The 17,214-nt window shown below is 41.7% G+C and overlaps 1 protein-coding gene across 1 annotated transcript in view; it reads left to right on the forward strand.

Moving 5' to 3' along the window:
• The window catches only part of OSBPL6 (oxysterol binding protein like 6), a 148,435-nt gene that overhangs the window by 114,865 nt on the left and 16,356 nt on the right, over positions 1-17,214 (forward strand). The window contains exons 14-21 of the mRNA XM_054970881.1: positions 4,107-4,214; positions 6,680-6,817; positions 8,639-8,726; positions 10,420-10,673; positions 13,543-13,680; positions 14,241-14,304; positions 14,904-14,982; positions 16,514-16,658. Coding sequence (XP_054826856.1) covers positions 4,107-4,214; positions 6,680-6,817; positions 8,639-8,726; positions 10,420-10,673; positions 13,543-13,680; positions 14,241-14,304; positions 14,904-14,982; positions 16,514-16,658 — 1,014 coding nt within the window. The remainder of the gene's footprint in view (positions 1-4,106; positions 4,215-6,679; positions 6,818-8,638; positions 8,727-10,419; positions 10,674-13,542; positions 13,681-14,240; positions 14,305-14,903; positions 14,983-16,513; positions 16,659-17,214) is intronic.

The raw sequence follows: 17,214 nt of genomic DNA on the forward strand, positions 1-17,214 counted from the left end.
TCTGTTTTAATGTTCCTGACCTTTGCACACTTAGGGATAAAATAAATCCTCTGTGAAAATTTTATTTTAAAATGTATATGATAGGGAAACTTTACACCACTGTTTAAACTGGATGTGCATTATTAGATTTAGTTAGAAGTGTAAAATTGTTAACATTAATTCATGTTATGCTTTGGTAAAAGAAATTCTCTTTTCTTTTATTTAAATGTTGAATAAAATTTAGAAATAAGTATAGTTCTTGTAGGGCTCTACTTGGGCTACTTATTTAGATTTATAAAAGCCCTGTCCCCACCACTACAAAGAAATATCTCAATTTGTCTGTTTAGGTATCTCCTGTATATTACTTCTGTAATAAAAATGTTAATCAAATAAAAGATTAATATAACTTGTTTTTCCTGCTTCCCAGAGTTGGACAAAGCATTTTATAGCTTCTTCCTTTGTATTACTTGGGTAATTTTTTAAAGTGGACAATGCAAATTGCTTATTTTAGGGTTTTGTGGTCCAGGGTTTCCAACATTATCAGAAATCAACAGCTTTATTTATTTGTGGGTGAAACTGGGTATAACCAAGTGGGATCTTGCCCGTGGGAACTGGATTTCCCTCACCTTCATGAAATCCATGTAACATCACGATCATGCAATCTGTGTCAGACTGACAGCCTGGTGTTCCTTACTTGACGACATTCTAAGGAGAGGGATCGCACATCATTGACCTTTCTGTCTTGCCTTATGCCCTACCTTTCTGCCATCCAGGGTAGTCAGAAGGTGGGTGGGGAGGTGGAAAACCACAATAGGAGAAGGAAAAACAGTCAAGTAATAAATATGGAGATAAGTGGTGTTTTCTAATATATTGAAAGTAATCAATACTCTAATTGAATGAATTCATAAATGACGAAAGTGCTTATAAATACAGATAAATACAGATCATGCTGTGTAAACAATATGAAACCGCCAAACCAAATATTGCCAGCTGCGAAAGGGTACAGCCTTTACTGAAAATCTCGCTAGTGGTGGATATAGGGGTCTCTCTAGTGACGGATAAAGAGACCTATTGCACTGTATGAGAAGAGCATGCCGTATGGATTGACTCATGAGGTGATCCCTTAAACCGCCCCTGAAGAAGTCCAGCTGACGAAACACCAAGTCCTGTTGCCGGCCCTGTGTTGGGCGGAAGGGTCCCTTGCCCTGGAGGGCAGTCTGGCTTTCTGGCAACACTTACAGAAAGAAAGCGATAAGACTTTACTATACTCATTTTTACTTTTGTGGATTACTTACCTTGGACGTTTACTGTCTGGATGGTCTTCTCACATCTCAGCTACTTTGAAAGAAAAAGATTTGCAGTAAAGACTGTACCCTGGTTTGACTGTCTGGTTTGGAAGTTTCATATTGTTTACATAGCATGATCAGTATTTATAAGCACTTTCATCACTTATTTATGAATTCATTTAATTAGAGCATTGATTATTTAAAATATATTAGAAAACACTACTTATATCCATATTTATTACTTGACTGTTTTTCCTCCTACTGTGGTTTTCCACCCTTTTTTGCTTTTGTCTAATGTAGGAAGTGCCCCTTTTGGGATATCAGAGCAACATCTTTGCACATGAGTCTCCTCTCCTCATCTAATGCTTGTCACTGAGGCAAACACAATTGCTTTGTGCCTGTTAGTTACCCAGTTTTGCCAAAATGTGAATAGTTATCTGTAACCATAAAATTCAGCTCACCACATAGAACTATCTGATGGACTATCAGATGTCCAAGGGCATTATTTTTCACTATTCTTCAACATTATACACTGTTTTTAACTATAAAATTTAATTGACTAAAGGATTTACTGCTAGGGTATACTTTGTATTCCAACATCAGATGGACTGTTAATGATATTTTGTTGGTTTGCCTCTGTTTCATAGTCTTGCACTCATCTGCTTCGTTGTAGAGCGATTTGTCTTTCTTGTTTGTGGCCTAGAACCATAATATGTGGCATTTTATGCTCCTGTCTTTTGTTTCCATATTATCACTGTAAGAACACCGTGTGTGTGTCTGGGGAGGGGATATTCTCTAGACACGCGTGTTTTTAAAGAATCTGATATGCCCTGAGGTAAAATTTAGGATCTGCACAGACTTGTAACTTTTTCTTAACATGGGTGTACTGAAAATGTTGCATAGTCATTATAGTTTTTTCAACAACAGTGTTGTAGCCAAGGATTTTTCTTTATTCTATAGTAGATGAAGCCATGAAAATTTGCCTTCTATCCATCAAATCACTGAAATTTTTCAACTTTCACTTCTTACAATGAGTTTCCTTTTTGTAGAGGAAATTAAAAGCAGAAAAAAGGATCTACCAAAGTCTCTGAGACAAAAGGGAAGTCTGAAAAGAAACTTCTAATTACAACTTAAATCACTTTTTAATTCCTTACTAGTCTTTCTCAATTCGGTGAACCTCTACTACTGCTTGCTAAAACTCCCATGAGTCCACTTCTGGCTTTCTCACTTCTTAGTGTGCTGTTTTTGCAACTGGAAAAGAATATTTAAGTTAGCATGCGGTATGCTGCCTTGGTTTTCTGGCTGATGTAGAATGGGAATTGGTATCTAATAAATTAAAGTTTGCTCGATTCTTTAAAAAGTGGATAAATTGACAACATAATGGTTTGGATCCTACTGATCATTTCTTTGTGTGCAAGGTGGCAGATGTCCAAGTCACTTCTTATGCTCTTCCTGGGGTAGGCGCTCTCTGGTCCCCCAAGCGTGGCAATTCAGGGAGCATTTGGGGCTTCAGCCGCAGGGTGGGTCAGAGAAGTTGCTCTCTGTCCTTCTGTCATCAGAGATTTCAGTGGAATCCAAGCCACAATGTTTCATATAAATAATTTGTTTTGCTTGTCACCAGTCTGCAGAACTGGGCATTCCAAGTTGAAGTACTTGTTTTTTTTCTCCTTTTTTTAACTTACAATTTAATGCACTAATTTAGTGCACTAATTGTTGCTTTTTTGTTTCTCCTTGCCTTCTGCTGATTAATGGGGGGGTAATAAAGTATTTTGCCTTCCTTAATAAGAACTTCCTTTATGCCAACACTATGGAATGATAATACCATTGACAATAACAGTTGTATGGTATTGATATATTGATGGGTTATAGGCACAATCCATCGGTATATTAATATTGTTCATGCTCTGTGAAGTGCACAAAGCATAGGTAAACATAAATAAATGTAAAGGTTGATTCTCACCTTACTTTCCGAACTCAGATCCAAGATCAAGTTCAAAACCATTGGCTGTGAATGGTACCCATGCATTAAATGGCCTTGTCTCATATAAGATGTACAGCCCAATCCTTAGTACTACTGTTCAGCGTGAAGTATTCCTAAATTAGTATATAGGATTATGGCATTGGGCTCTAACGAGGCAAGATGTGGGAGATGCATGAATTGTTTCTCAGCTTTTAAAAAACTGAAATGCATTTAGGGAGAAGGCTATGGATTTGGTTGGAGCAGCAGTGTGACTCTGCATGCTTAACCCTTCTTCTCTCTATGGCGTTTTTGTGCTCAGAATTAACTCTTTACATTGGTAGCCCCAGGTGAAAAGAAAATGGGAAAACCATATCTTTTCTCCATAGGAGGGAAAAGAGCCGGAATGCATGCCATTCTGATAGCAAAAGAGGATTAAGCATCCTGCCCTTCTGTTGCTGCTTTTCCAGACATTTCAAGGTTTTTTTTTAAGTTGAAGATATATTAGCAGACTCCTATCTTCATTATTACTTGTAGTTTGGCCCTGATGCTAAAGTAGTTAATGAGGTACGCTGCGGAACAGAATTCTCAGCATCTTCACAAAACTATGAATCCCAGGCTCCTTTAGGAGAAAGCCATAATTTTAAAACTAGTTAACACAGATATGAATGTATAGTCTAAGTATACCCAAGGAAATAGGGTATGACTGGACAGGTTACTAACGGACTGAAAGAAGGAGTTTATCCCAGAAAAGTACAGTTCATATCACTCTGCATAATAACAGTGTGGTTCTGACCAGGATGTAGGCTACAGCAGTGGCTTGACTCTGTTTTTTGCTGTCTCGTGCATTTGAAATTAAATTATTCAATTTTTGTTATTTTAAGGCTCTCAACCAGAATGCTGAACTAAGGAGTCGTTTGAACAGAATACATTCAGAGTCTGTTATTTGTGATCAGGTTGTCAGTGTAAATATTATCCCTAGTCCTGATGAGGTAAGACTTTGGCATTGCTCTAATGGATTTATAGTCGTCAAATCCCGCTAATTACCACTAATAACTAAAGCATTCTGTTTGGCAGAAACTGGCAAGCGGTGGTGTCAAACTCATTTGAGACCATTTTCTACTTCCACTCATAAAAGTAAATGAGCTGTGGTTTCTATGAGATTCCCCTTGGAAAACACTATTTCACATCTCTGTAAAGTGGAGGGTTTGGTGTGTGTATTCAAAGAATAGGTATTACACTAAATTCTGATTCGATAATACGTGAAATGGGTTTTTCCCAAGCCAAGAATCACTCAAGACTCACCTCAAAAACAGTGGGGGATGCTTTTACTAGGAAAAAATGGCCGTGTGTCCTGCTGCCAAGTCCACGTGTCTGTCCAGCTCACGTGTTGGAAGGGAGGGAATGCAGAAGCCCCTCTGGCTGCCACATTCCAGACTTGGCCCCCTCACACACTATTTTTAAGGTGAATCCGAGGTCACACATGAAATACAAGTTGGGTTGAGGGAACCCAGCTTACATTTCATATCTTGCTTATCAGACCCTAAGACGTTCGTTTGAAGTGGGCAGTTTGCAGAGAACCCCGTGCTATGGGTTTTGAAATATAGAAAGGAAAGATTTTAGTTTATGTAGTAGCACTCTTCATTCAATTTTACAGCCTTGCTTATTGAAATCAAAATGATCAGCTCAAATAACAAACTCAGCACGAGTAATAAACTTTTGAGGGGATTGGTCTTCTTCCTCATTTAGCATAAGGTTAGCTTTCATTGAGTGTTTTGTGCACAAGTGTTAGGGTTGGTTCCAGCGTAGCATTTCCACTCGTGCAAGGACGTCCATCTGCAGAGCACCATTTTCTCAGCTCACCCTTTCCACAGCAGCCTGAAATCCTGTTCCTGAGAATTCCCTCTTCCTCAGGAGCAGGATTGGGAGGTGGAATATTTTAAGTTGATACAGGAGTGGGGAATCTGAGAAAGTTTTGATGTGCAGACCGAAGTCCTTCCATGAGTAGAAATGCTGTGCTGGAATCAACCCTTCATCATCTTCCTTGAGTTAGATGAAGTAAATCTTGCTTCAACCTTAGGAAGACATGAAAAGTTAGTGTTTTCATGTCCCATTGAATTGTCTGTGTATTGTCTTTCCATCTACGATTACTGTTTAATACGTTTGGGGGGCGCCTTTCCTTCCCCTCTTCTTTTTGCTGTTTTTTTTTAATTTCACAGTTAATATTAGCATATGCTTTGCTGATTATTCCCTTCAGTGTGAAACAAAATGTTTCAGCTTCTTTAATTTTAATCCAGCTCCGTAGAGTATAACTGGAAGAAGAATCTCTGCTCATGATAAATTGGTATAAGAGGATTGAATTGAAGTTTTAAAAGTCGCTGGAGGCTACAAAAGCTGTGTGCCCTGAACATCTGCACTTTTGTGGTTTCTGTCACTCCAGTCCTTTCTTTGAAATGATAGGAGCAGCTTAGCACTTCGCTTGCGGTAGCCCCAGTCCTGGTAGACTGGGTGATCCCCAACGTGGTGACCCAGGTGCCATGACACTCGCCAGTGTGTTTTCTGAACTGGCTTGTTCCGGAAAGCACAGAGCCAATCATGACTTACTTCACCTGAGCAGGAGGTGCTTGAGAGGTATCACCTTTGTGTTGGGAGGAAGCACCTATTTGGAAACATCATTTCTCATAAAAGAAATAATCCTCTCCTTTTCCATACCCTACAGCTTATGGTTCTATTTCCTAACTGTTTATCCCTGAAACAAAATGTCTCTTACACATAGTTAACAAATTACTGCACAGGTCCCCAACCTTGTTGAACATGCCAGTACTTTTAGTAGTCTGAGATCAGGCAGTGGGAGCTAAAACAATATGGCTGCCATGGGGGGCGGGGTTAATAGGACCAATCACAAAATGTCTGCTGTGAGCACTAGGTCCAATCACAAAACATTGGAAGGTTCCACAAAAACTTCCAAGCCAAGTGTCCTCCTGTGATGGAAGCAGCTCGTATTAGTAGATGCCTATGACAGTACACACAAAAATTAGATACTCTTCACTGGAGCTTTGGGCCGTGGCTGCTTAAAGGAGAATCGCATTCTCCCAGCATACACAATGTGCAGCTTGAATGCTGTGGAAAACCAGTTTGCCTACAACCTGGGGGGGGGGGGGGAAGGCATCTATATCATCTGAAACAAGAGAGCTGAAAAAGGAAATTGAAGTAGTCTTGCAAGATGACTGCTTGTCATCCGAGGCTCCCAGTCTGCTCGCTATAGATGGCGTACGAGGGATTCACTGCTGCTTTTACAAACAGTTTTCAGAAAAGAGAGAGGGAGGATATGTGAGGGGCCGTTCCTCTGTCCAGTAAACCATCTTCTGTGGCATGTTTCTGAGGCCTCAGGCAGCATCTGGGGTTTTATAGCCATTGCGTTTGCATCTGCGTATTTTCCTTTGTTTCTCTTTTGCAGGCTGGCGAACAGATCCATGTCAGTTTACCACTCTCCCAACAAGTTTCTAACGAGAGCAGACTTTCCATGTCAGAATCGGTCTCTGAATTCTTTGACGCACAGGAGGTGCTTCTGTCAGCCAGCTCTTCAGAAAATGAGGTAGAGGGGTGCAAAAATTCCTTGATATTATATCCATTTTGTCAGTATAACATCTTTTAAAAGTTTACACAATACTACAGTACAGGCAGGGCTTTTTTTCAGCAGGAACGCGGTGGAACGGAGTTCCGGAACCTCTTGAAAATGGTCACATGGCTGGTGGCCCCACCCCCTGATCTCCAGACAGAGGGGAGTTTAGATTGCTCTCTGCACCGCTGAGCGGCGTGCCGGGCAATCTAAGCTCCCCTCTGTCTGGAGATCAGGGGGCGGGGCCACCAGCCATGTGACCATTTTCTCTGAGGGCAACCCACTGAGTTCCACCACCTCTTTTCCCAGAAAAAAAGCCCTGAGTACAGGTGTTGTACGTTAGGCTGGAATGTGAGCAATGAATTCCTGGCTCAAGATTCCAGGATGGGCAGCCACAGTGGGCATCTTCGGCAAAAACCCAGCACAGTATGAGGAAAAGGGTATTGATGGTGACCACAGGTAATGGCAGTGTTGGTATTCCAAGCCAGAACTTGTGGGCCCCTGGCTTTTCCCGTTTTAGTGACAAAGCATTGAAGCTGAGAGAGATGTCTTTTGCGACACCCATTCCATGAGTTCATGGTTGATCAAAGGATTCTAACTCCAGATCTTATGGCAGGGATGCAGTGTCCAAATCTCTCTGCGTTTTCTAATATGTTCTTTCTGTGCCGTGACGGATCTGTCTCAGTCCCTCTGTCGGTCAACCGTCTTTCCTCTATCCAACTCATAGCTCATGTCCATTGTGTAGTCTTCTGAGTTGGTCCAGTAGAGTGAGCTAAATAGTGCAATATTCTTTGTGTTTAGATTGTGGTTTTGCTTAACTATATTAACTGAACCTGTTTTTCAAACTTCCTTTCTGCTTGGCAATGCTGTTTCTTCTCTTGACTGACATGATTTTCTTCTACAATCGTTTTACTCCTTGTGAGGTTGATACATGATAGGCCTTCTTGTTTTAGTTTGAACTTTCTCTTCTCTCCAGGAACTTCTAGGATAGAAAAAAGCAAGAGTCCAGTAGCATCTATAACAAAATTTGTGGTAGGGTATGAACTTTTGTCGTCACAGCTCACTTCTTCAGATAGCATGGTATCTGAAAAAGTGAGCTGTGTCTCAAGAAAGCTCCTACCCTACCACAAATTTTGTTAGTTTTATAGGTGCTACTGGACTCTTGCTCTTTTCTACTGCTACACACAAACTAACACGGTTACCCATCTTGATCGGTCTTCTAGGGTGGTTCTCTTTGTTCTCTGTTTCTGGTACAACATATAAATGGATCAACTGGTTATATCAACCAATCCGAGTCTTCCTAAAGTTGCAAGATACCTGATGAGATGGGGGCAGGGGCCATGGATGCTGGTTTCAGGGGAAAGTTTATTAAGTAGGTAAAATAAGCCCTTTCACTTGTTACGTTTTATCACATGTATGAGGAGAGCATGCTACACATGATCCTCCCAATATGGACAATCATCAATGTGTCTGTCCATACTTTCAGCTTTATACACTTAAAAGTCTGGAAAATTAGCATTCTGATATGTATGTACCAAGGCTGAAAATATGTGCTGTTGCCCCTTTCAGACAAAAAGGCAGCTAGTTCTATTGAGAGGATCATATATAGCATGTTCTGCCCATATGTGTGGTAAAAAGTAACAACTGAAAAGGGCTCTACTCTACAGGACATGGTTGGAAGAAGCAGGAAAAGGAAGCATATCTTACTGAGGGCTTGAGTTTCTGAAACCAGCTATTTGTGTTCATACCTTATCATCATCATCATAGTCATTTAATCTCTTTGTTTTTCTCCTTTAGGCTTCTGATGATGAATCATACATCAGTGACGTGAGTGATAACATATCCGAGGACAACACCAGCGTTGCAGACAACATTTCTCGGCAAAGTATGCAATTAAAAAAAACAAAAGTTGTGGAAAGCCACATTCTTTTTAGGGCTAATGTACATTTCCTTTGTACTCTTGTCGGATTGCGCGAGCTTGGGCTAATGCCAGCATGTGAGCCAGTGTTGCATAGTGGTCAGAGGGCTGAACTAGATTCTGGGAAGTCCAGGATTGAACCCCCACTCTGCCATGGAAGCTTGCTGGGTGACCTTGGGCCACTGACACACACACACTCAGCCTGGCCTACCTCACACGGTTCTTGTGAGGATACAGTGGAGGAGAGGGAAATGATGTAAGCTGCTTTGGCTTCCCACCAGGGAAATAGGCGGGGTATAGATGAAGTATGTAAACAAAGTAGTGCACGGGTGCAAAACTGAAATCACTCTTATTTATTAAACTTCTGTCCTGCCCTCCCTGCAAATGGGCTCAGGGCGGGTTACAGCAGTAAAACATTATTTACATTAAAAACTTCAATAAAACCACAGAATTAACACCACCCCTAGACAGCGACCTTACACCGCAGACAGTGTCCTTACACCCCATCCCTGCCAATAATATACAAAGGGGTGGGCAGAAAGAAGGGGGAACAGGCCTTTCAGTCAGCTGTAACTCATATGGGGGGCCAGATGATCACACAGCCCCCTGACAGGAGGCTGGTTGGGAGGCTTTCCGATGACTATCTTCAACCATATGCCTGAAGATTTTAAATTTTTAGTAACTCAAATGGACCATACTGCCATATGACCTACCAGAAAGGATTCCCTCTCCCCACAATTCCCTCAGTGTTTTCCTTACTGTCTTTGTTAGTCCCTTCTTTTCTTTGCATCCTATAACGAGCTCTGTTTTCACCACCACGTTTCTCTCTGAATTCCTGTCTGCTACCCTTCCTTTCCTTCCTTTCCTGTTTGCTAGCCCATAATATACACCTCCTTCTTTCCCTGTTCTTGGACACTTTCTCCCATGTCTCAGTTGTGACGCAACCCAGTTTTGTTATTTCCCCGCCCACAGGCTGTTACTGGAGCCAGTTTGGCATAGTGGTTAAGAGTGGTAGGACCACTTTTGGCATAGTGGTTAAGAGTGGTTAACCACAGTTTGGCATAGTGGTTAAGAGTGGTAGTGAGCCAGGTTTGATTCCCCACTCCTCCACTTGAAGCCAGCTGAGTGACCTTGGGTCAGTCACAGTTTTTCGGAGCTCTCTCAGCCCCACCCACCTCACAGGGTGATCATCATGAGGATAATAATAACAACATGCTTTGTAAACTGCTCTGAGTGGTGGTGTTAAGTTATCCTGAGGGGCGATATATAAATCAAATGTTGTTACTATCTCCTTGTTGTCTGTTGTCTGTTGCTGTCCGTTACTGACTCCTTTCTACATCACTACAAGTTTCCTGGCACTGCTTCTGGTTTATCACCTTTGAGCCTCTTCTTTTCATTCTACAGGCCTCAGTTTTCAGCAATCCCCTTTTTTCTCCATTCTACCAGCCTTTCTGAATCCTTTTACTTCTTTTTTTCCTGCACCTCAGTAGCACCCTCTTCTCCCTCTACACCACTATAGGCCTCTTTGCATCTCATGTCTTATCCCTCTTGTTCTTTGGATGGTCGTCATATCTAAGGCTCACCAAACCAGTCTGATGTGCATATTCTTATGTCAGATACAAAAGGCTTTCCTATTCACGTTCTCGGTTTTCTCTTCCAGTACTTAACGGTGAGCTGACAGGAGGAGCTTTCAGAAACGGACGACGGACTTGTCTTCCATGCCCCTGCCCTGATACTAGTAACATAAATCTGTGGAACATTTTGAGAAATAATATTGGGAAGGATCTCTCCAAAGTGTCCATGCCTGTAGAGCTAAATGAGCCTCTCAACACTTTGCAGCACCTTTGTGAAGAGCTGGAATATAGCGAACTCCTGGACAAGGCCGCAGAGATGGATGACCCCTACGAACGCATGGTAGCAAACTTGGCAGAGCACAACACTTACTTATTTTTATTTATTTATTTTCAGTTTCTCTTCCGCCCTCCCCGCACCGGCAGGCTCAGGGCAGATTACATTCATAGACTTTAAAAATTTTACATTTCACAGTTTAAAATCACAGTGAGTACAGTATAAATATTTAAAAACATAAGCAGCATAAAAATAGTTTCTCACATCTCACGAGGTTTAGCCAACACCCAAACCATCACTGAAAATACCTTAAGAAGAAAGTTGTTTGGGGTGGATGCTCTGATAGGGAGGTCCCCGTCCTATTCAACTCGGCTGGTGGGGGCCCTGCTTGGCATCAACCATACGCCTGGCGGAACAGCTCTGTCTTACAGGCCCGGCGGAAGGATAGCAGATCCTGCTGGGCCCTGATCTCATTAGACAGAGCGTTCCACCAAGTTGGAGCCAGGACTTGCATGGCCCACAGTTCCATTACTCTCTTCTAGAGCTCTTGTCATGGAACATGTCTGTGCAGTTTCATTCTTGGCCCCCTGACTAATTTGAATATCTTTGTGGTTACTAGATGAAACTGAACGCTGAAGAATATGGAAGGCGGGGGGATGGATTATCCTTTTTACATTCTTACACATTTGCACAAGGCTGCCTACATTTCATATAGCAAGATGAGTTAGGTAGTAGACAAACTCTGCCTTGCCATTTGGCTCCTGATTAGGGTGTTGGCTAAACCTCGTGAGATGTTCATCAGAAGAGTTAGGAAGATTTTTCACCTTGCTTAGCTCCTCCTTTCCATCCATGCATGTGTCTTTCTCTCTCCCAGTCCCCTGTTTGTTTTTAGTAGTGCAAAAGAAATATGTATGGGGGGAGCCATTAAATATATGAGTGAGAGGCACAGGTATATATGGTGGAGACGATGCTCCTCTTCAGCGGGGTTTTTTCTGGGAAAAGAGGTGGCAGGACTCTCAAGAGGGAAATGAGGAAGAAACACATGGGATTCTTTGAAATAATATTATTTTCAAGCACTATTGCTGAGTATTTTCAAGAAGTGCCGGAACTCCGTTCCACCGCGTTCCCCCTGAAAAAAAGCCCTGCTTCTCTTCAACTTGCTTCCCTTCTGCTTTTCACAGACTTCTCAGTTCCTCTTTTGCCCATCTACTGATGATAGGAACGTAGAGAGTGGGACCAAATGATATGCAGTCAGGCACCGACACCCATGTTTGCTGAGCTATCCTGTACAGAGACTATGGAGCTTACAGTGAATGTGGGTGTGTGATTGGCTTGCTTCTTTGCTTCTTATGCAATATCCTCAACAGGAACTCGGACATCTCCCATTATGGGAGAATGTATCCCATGTGTGGTCTATATTCTGGAAAAAGCACAGGTGGAAGGTTGAAGCATTTTCTGCCCCTATGTCATGAACCTGATCCAAGTCAGGGCTCCACGCATTTGGGAAATGAGTTCCCAGCAGTGTGACTTGTGGCTGATGGTCTAAAAGTCAGGTTGAGAAACTGAGACGTAGTCTGTGAAAAAATGTCTCATTTTGGCCTTTAGAAGCTTGTGCTAAGTAGCTCTTCAGTGAGCAAATCTAAGGGAAAATAGGGTCTTCTCTCTGACATGTTCTGCTCAGAGTGATCATTCTTGTATCTGTACAGGTGCAGTTTTTTTGTAATGAACGCTAAAGATTTGGATGCAGTTCTGTGATATTGCTGCTATCTGTACGAGCCAAATACTATGTAATACATTCTTACAACGAGCAAATTGCTTCTGTTTGGCAATCCCCATTTGTAATGGACCTTTTTCCTCAAGTCTCATTCGTTTGAAGATGGCTCATGCAGGAGAGATTCCTTCCAGATTGTCTCCATTATATGTAGGTGCACTGGAGTGGCGTTCTGGTTTCTGTATCTGGAGGATATACCAGAACATGTTTATTTATTTTCAAATTATTTTCGTACTGCCTCAAGGCTCCCAAGGCAGTGTAACCTTCAATAAATAATGTGGGATGAATCTCAAAAAGCTTGTAGAGACTGTGGCTTGGATCCAGAGAAAATCACCACCAACAGAAGTGGGAAGTGTCACCTGTTGCTAACCTTCCCCCCCCCCGTGTCTGTGGACCTCTGACTCTCCCCTCGCGTTGTTCCGGGGGAGTCCTGTGTCCCCCAATAGCAGCATTTCATGGATCATTTTCAGCTGCAGCAGGAAGGGGCAGGCAGGAAATTCCCTTTCCACTGACTTGCAAGAAACAATCTAGGTGCCGCTCCCATTGCCCAGAAAAGAAATGTTTGTACCAGTCTTTAAGTTTCGCAGTTCAGCATCATGTCACAGACCAAGTATGTTATTTTTATCTTTGCAAGAGCAAACATGCTGTAGTTATGAAGGAGCAGAACATGCTTCTTACTGAAATTACTTTGTGAAGGATCAAGACGAGTCTTTTAACGAATTTACTATTCTGGAAGCAGCTGGGAAAGATGCTGGCTTCCAGATAGTTCAACGCGCTGCCTTTCTCAACCCAGATCGTAAAAGGGATCCTTACTCACAGTTTTAGCCAGTGAATGCAGCATGGTTCAAACATAAGCAAGATACATCTTTATTGGTCCAGATTTGTTGTAGACAAGCGGTAAATTCGTTATAACTGTCGCATCCTTGCTTGAGGAGCAGCGTCCCAAACAAAGGGAGGAAGAGGACAATCAAGTTTTTAACACCTTCACAGGAAGCCTACAATAAACTTCTATATTGAAGGGGGACTACAATTCCCATGAGTACCAATTGTTAAAGGGACAGTACATAGTTCTGACTACACAGATACTGAGGCTTTCTAAGCTGTGGTTACAGTACACCAAGTTTTCAGCAGTTTCCTTAAATGCTGTTCTTGTTGCTTTCTTAGGTCTTGGTCGCAGCCTTTGCAACATCAGGATATGCCTCCACGTATTACAGAGCAGGAAGCAAGCCTTTTAATCCTGTGCTTGGCGAGACTTACGAGGCGATTAGGGAAGACAAAGGATTTAGATTTTTCTCAGAGCAGGTAAAATTACTTTCAGAGAAAGCCCGTGCATAGCAAGCGGAGACACACTTTTTCTTTTCGTTAAGGCAATTGCCTCTTCACTTTAAAAAAAGTTTGCTGGAATGAAGTTAATTATGTAGTTTTGTTTTTTTAATAGAAATGTATATCTATAGTGATGGTTGTTGGGGGTTTTCCGGGCTGTATTGCCGTGGTCTTGGCATTGTAGTTCCTGACGTTTCGCTAGCAGCTGTGGCTGGCATCTTCAGAGGTGTAGCACCAAAAGACAGAGATCAGCCACAGCTGCTAGCGAAACGTCAGGAACTACAATGCCAAGACCACGGCAATACAGCCCGGAAAACCCCCAACAACCATCGTTCTCCGGCCATGAAAGCCTTCGACAATATATCTATAGTGTTTTTGAAAATGCCATGTTGAAAGTCTAAATCCAGTTTAGAAGAAATATCTATTTATACTTTTGCGTTTGTGTGTTTCGCATAGGTAACCAGAGCTGACGAGAACAATCGGTGTCTTTTGCACTTTTTCAGACAGCTCCTCACCACCACCATTTTTTTTCCTTCCAGGTTAGCCACCACCCACCCATTTCAGCCTGTCACTGTGAATCAAAGAATTTTGTATTTTGGCAAGGTATATACATTTTCATTTTCTTTTAAAATTAAAAAAAATGTGTTACTGGCTTGGAGCCAGCATAACATTTATGTGAGTGAAAAGATTTCCATCCACGGAGCATGACTTTCTCCTGTCTCCCTTCCCACTGCCATCTGAAATAAGATCACACTTAGTTTGAAAAGGAAAAAAAAGTGTATTCGTTCCTTGGATCCACCACTATGTTTCTGGGGAAGGAAGGATTTCTGCCTATGGGGTATGACATTCTTGACGTTCACAGTGGAAATCCTTCCAGCCTTGGAAACACTACATTGGATCCAAGCCGGTGTCACATGCAGTTCAGTTAGATAGCTGTGATCACTGATGACGGCTGTTTATGTTTTCCTACTTGGCAGTGAGAAAAATGAACATTATTTTGCCCTCAAAATATCCTAAAAGCCTGTTCAGAACAGAGTTGGGTTAGATTACATGATGAACGGATCACTAGCAATTCAGGGCTGTTCCAGTTTTATGAACCTTTTGCTCAACAACAACAACAAAGTTTGTTAGCCAGAGGCCATCACATTCTTGAAATCAATTACAAATTACATGATTGCACAACCTTTTGCTCTGTTTTTCAGACATCAGGTGGAAAAACAAGTTCTGGGGGAAATCAATGGAAATCCTTCCCATTGGAACACTGAATGTGACTCTTCCAAAGTAAGCAGGTTTCTCTGATGTTTCCCGCATGTTCCTTTGTTTTGAAAAGGCAGCCCAAGGGAGCCCCTTTGGCCCCCTGGAATCGCAAGTGAACAGAGAAGAGCAGTGTAGCAGAAGCAACATTAGAAAAGGAGGGAGGAGTAGAGATGAAAGATGGTGGTGGTAAATAGTAATGATGATGATGGCACTTATATACCACTCTTCTAGACAAATTAGTGCCCCTTCTGAGCTGTAAACAAAGTCAATGTTGTTATTATCTCCACAACGCAGCTGGGGAGCTGGGGCTAAGAGGAGTGGTTTTCCTAAGGTCACCTGCCGAGCTCATGGCTATAGTGGGATTCAAACCAGCAGAGTGCTGACTCACAACCCAGTCTCTTAACTACTATATTATGACAGCTCCCTAGGAACCTGAAGCCTTTTAAGACCCTGAACCTGCTTGCTTAGCTATTACTGAATGCTGCAGTTGTGTTCAAACAGCTTTGAAAATTATTCAGGCTATTTATGGCAGTTTCTTGGAGGTACAATGCTTTGTACCATTTGAAGGAATGTTTGTCTGTAAAACTTCTGGGTTTCTTTAGGTTTCTGTAGAAAGATAAGTATGAGCTATGTCTTGGTGATTGAAAGTGATGTGTTTTTTTCTTTTTACAGTCTGAGGTTTTGCAAAGCAACACATATTCTTAAAGAGTGTGGTGTCTGTGTACATACATCATACACACAACCAAATGTGTGTGTGAATGTCTCGGTGCAGGGATACTAGATTTTTCAAGTTTTCCATTCTGTAATGTGCTTATCCAGAGCTTTCTTTGCAGCTAATCAACTGAGTCTACTGAACACTTGAGTTTGAAATTTTGCTTGGTTCATCCACAGCTGAGAGGCAGTGGTGTAGAATTAAGACAATAATGAATTTAGAAGGGGAGAACACTAGTTTAAAACGACACTCAACTATGAAGTTTGCCCTATCATGTTTGGGCAACCCATTAGACTACCTCACAGGGTTCTTGTGAGGATAAAACAGGATTTCCACATTACTACGTGGGACCGAGTACCCCTAAAACATATGACAACTTGAGCTGCCCAGCCAAAGGATTGTTTTTGGTTTACAGCATATAATCCAAATTGTATTTTCATTATACTGAGCCTGTTTTTCTCCCAGAGCAGTTTATCAGATCATTCTCTCTTCTTCCAATTTATCCTCACAACAACAGCTTTTGAGGTAGGTTACGCTGAGAGAGTGTGAGAGGCCTACGGTTATCTAGCGAGCTTCGGTGACACCATGGGAATTCGAATTAGGTTCTCCCATTTCTTAGTCTGACACTGTAATGTCTTCCCCACACGGGTTCCACAGAGTGGATTAAAATCTTGTAGTGTGGCACACGAACATTCAGTTCTGATTCTGTCCTGTTGTGATTTTCATATATCCCTATACTGAAGTCAGCACATTTTTGAAGGATATTATTAATTTGTGTGAAATGGCAGCGATTTGGACCCTGTGGTTTTGAAGTACAGCTGTTAAACTTAACTTTCTTTCCAGGTATGGGGATTGTTATGTATGGAACAAAGTCACTACTTGCATACACAACATCCTTAGTGGAAGGCGATGGATAGAACATTATGGAGAAATAACTATCAGAAACACAAAAAGTAGCATCTGCATTTGTAAACTCACCTTTATCAAGGTAACTTTTGTTGTCATAAACAGAACTTGTCATAAACAGAACTAGTACTGAGTACCGGCACCTTATTGGGGGGCTCTCCCAAGTCCTGAGGGGGCAATCAGTGGAAATTAGTGCAACCTTATATATGAGTACTTGTACTTTTTGAAAACAAAAGACATACTAGCCGTAAGTAGTAAAAGATCCTATCTTGTGATGTAAAACAGCACCAACTAATATTACCTCCATGTGGACAAATTGTATTTCAAGAACTTTATAACTCTTGGCAATGACATGTGGGTCCAACTCGCCCACTCTCCACCAAATATTAAAAAGAAAATCCAAACAAACCGATAAACCCCAGAAATTGAGGACGCACGTTTAGATGAATCTGTCTTAGTTTATCATCCTGTTTTCCACAATGACTAAACCGATGTCCCCACGACATCAGTTGAGCAAAAAGACAAGTGATCAGACAAGATGTCAATATCAAGTAAGGTGGCACCCTTTTTTATGTTTTTCTTAAAGGTGTATGTGTCTTTGTATTCTGTTTTGATGTGATGACCTGTTCTGATTGATA

This window comes from Eublepharis macularius, chromosome 2 (assembly GCF_028583425.1).
Source record: "Eublepharis macularius isolate TG4126 chromosome 2, MPM_Emac_v1.0, whole genome shotgun sequence".
NCBI lineage: Eukaryota > Metazoa > Chordata > Lepidosauria > Squamata > Eublepharidae > Eublepharis > Eublepharis macularius.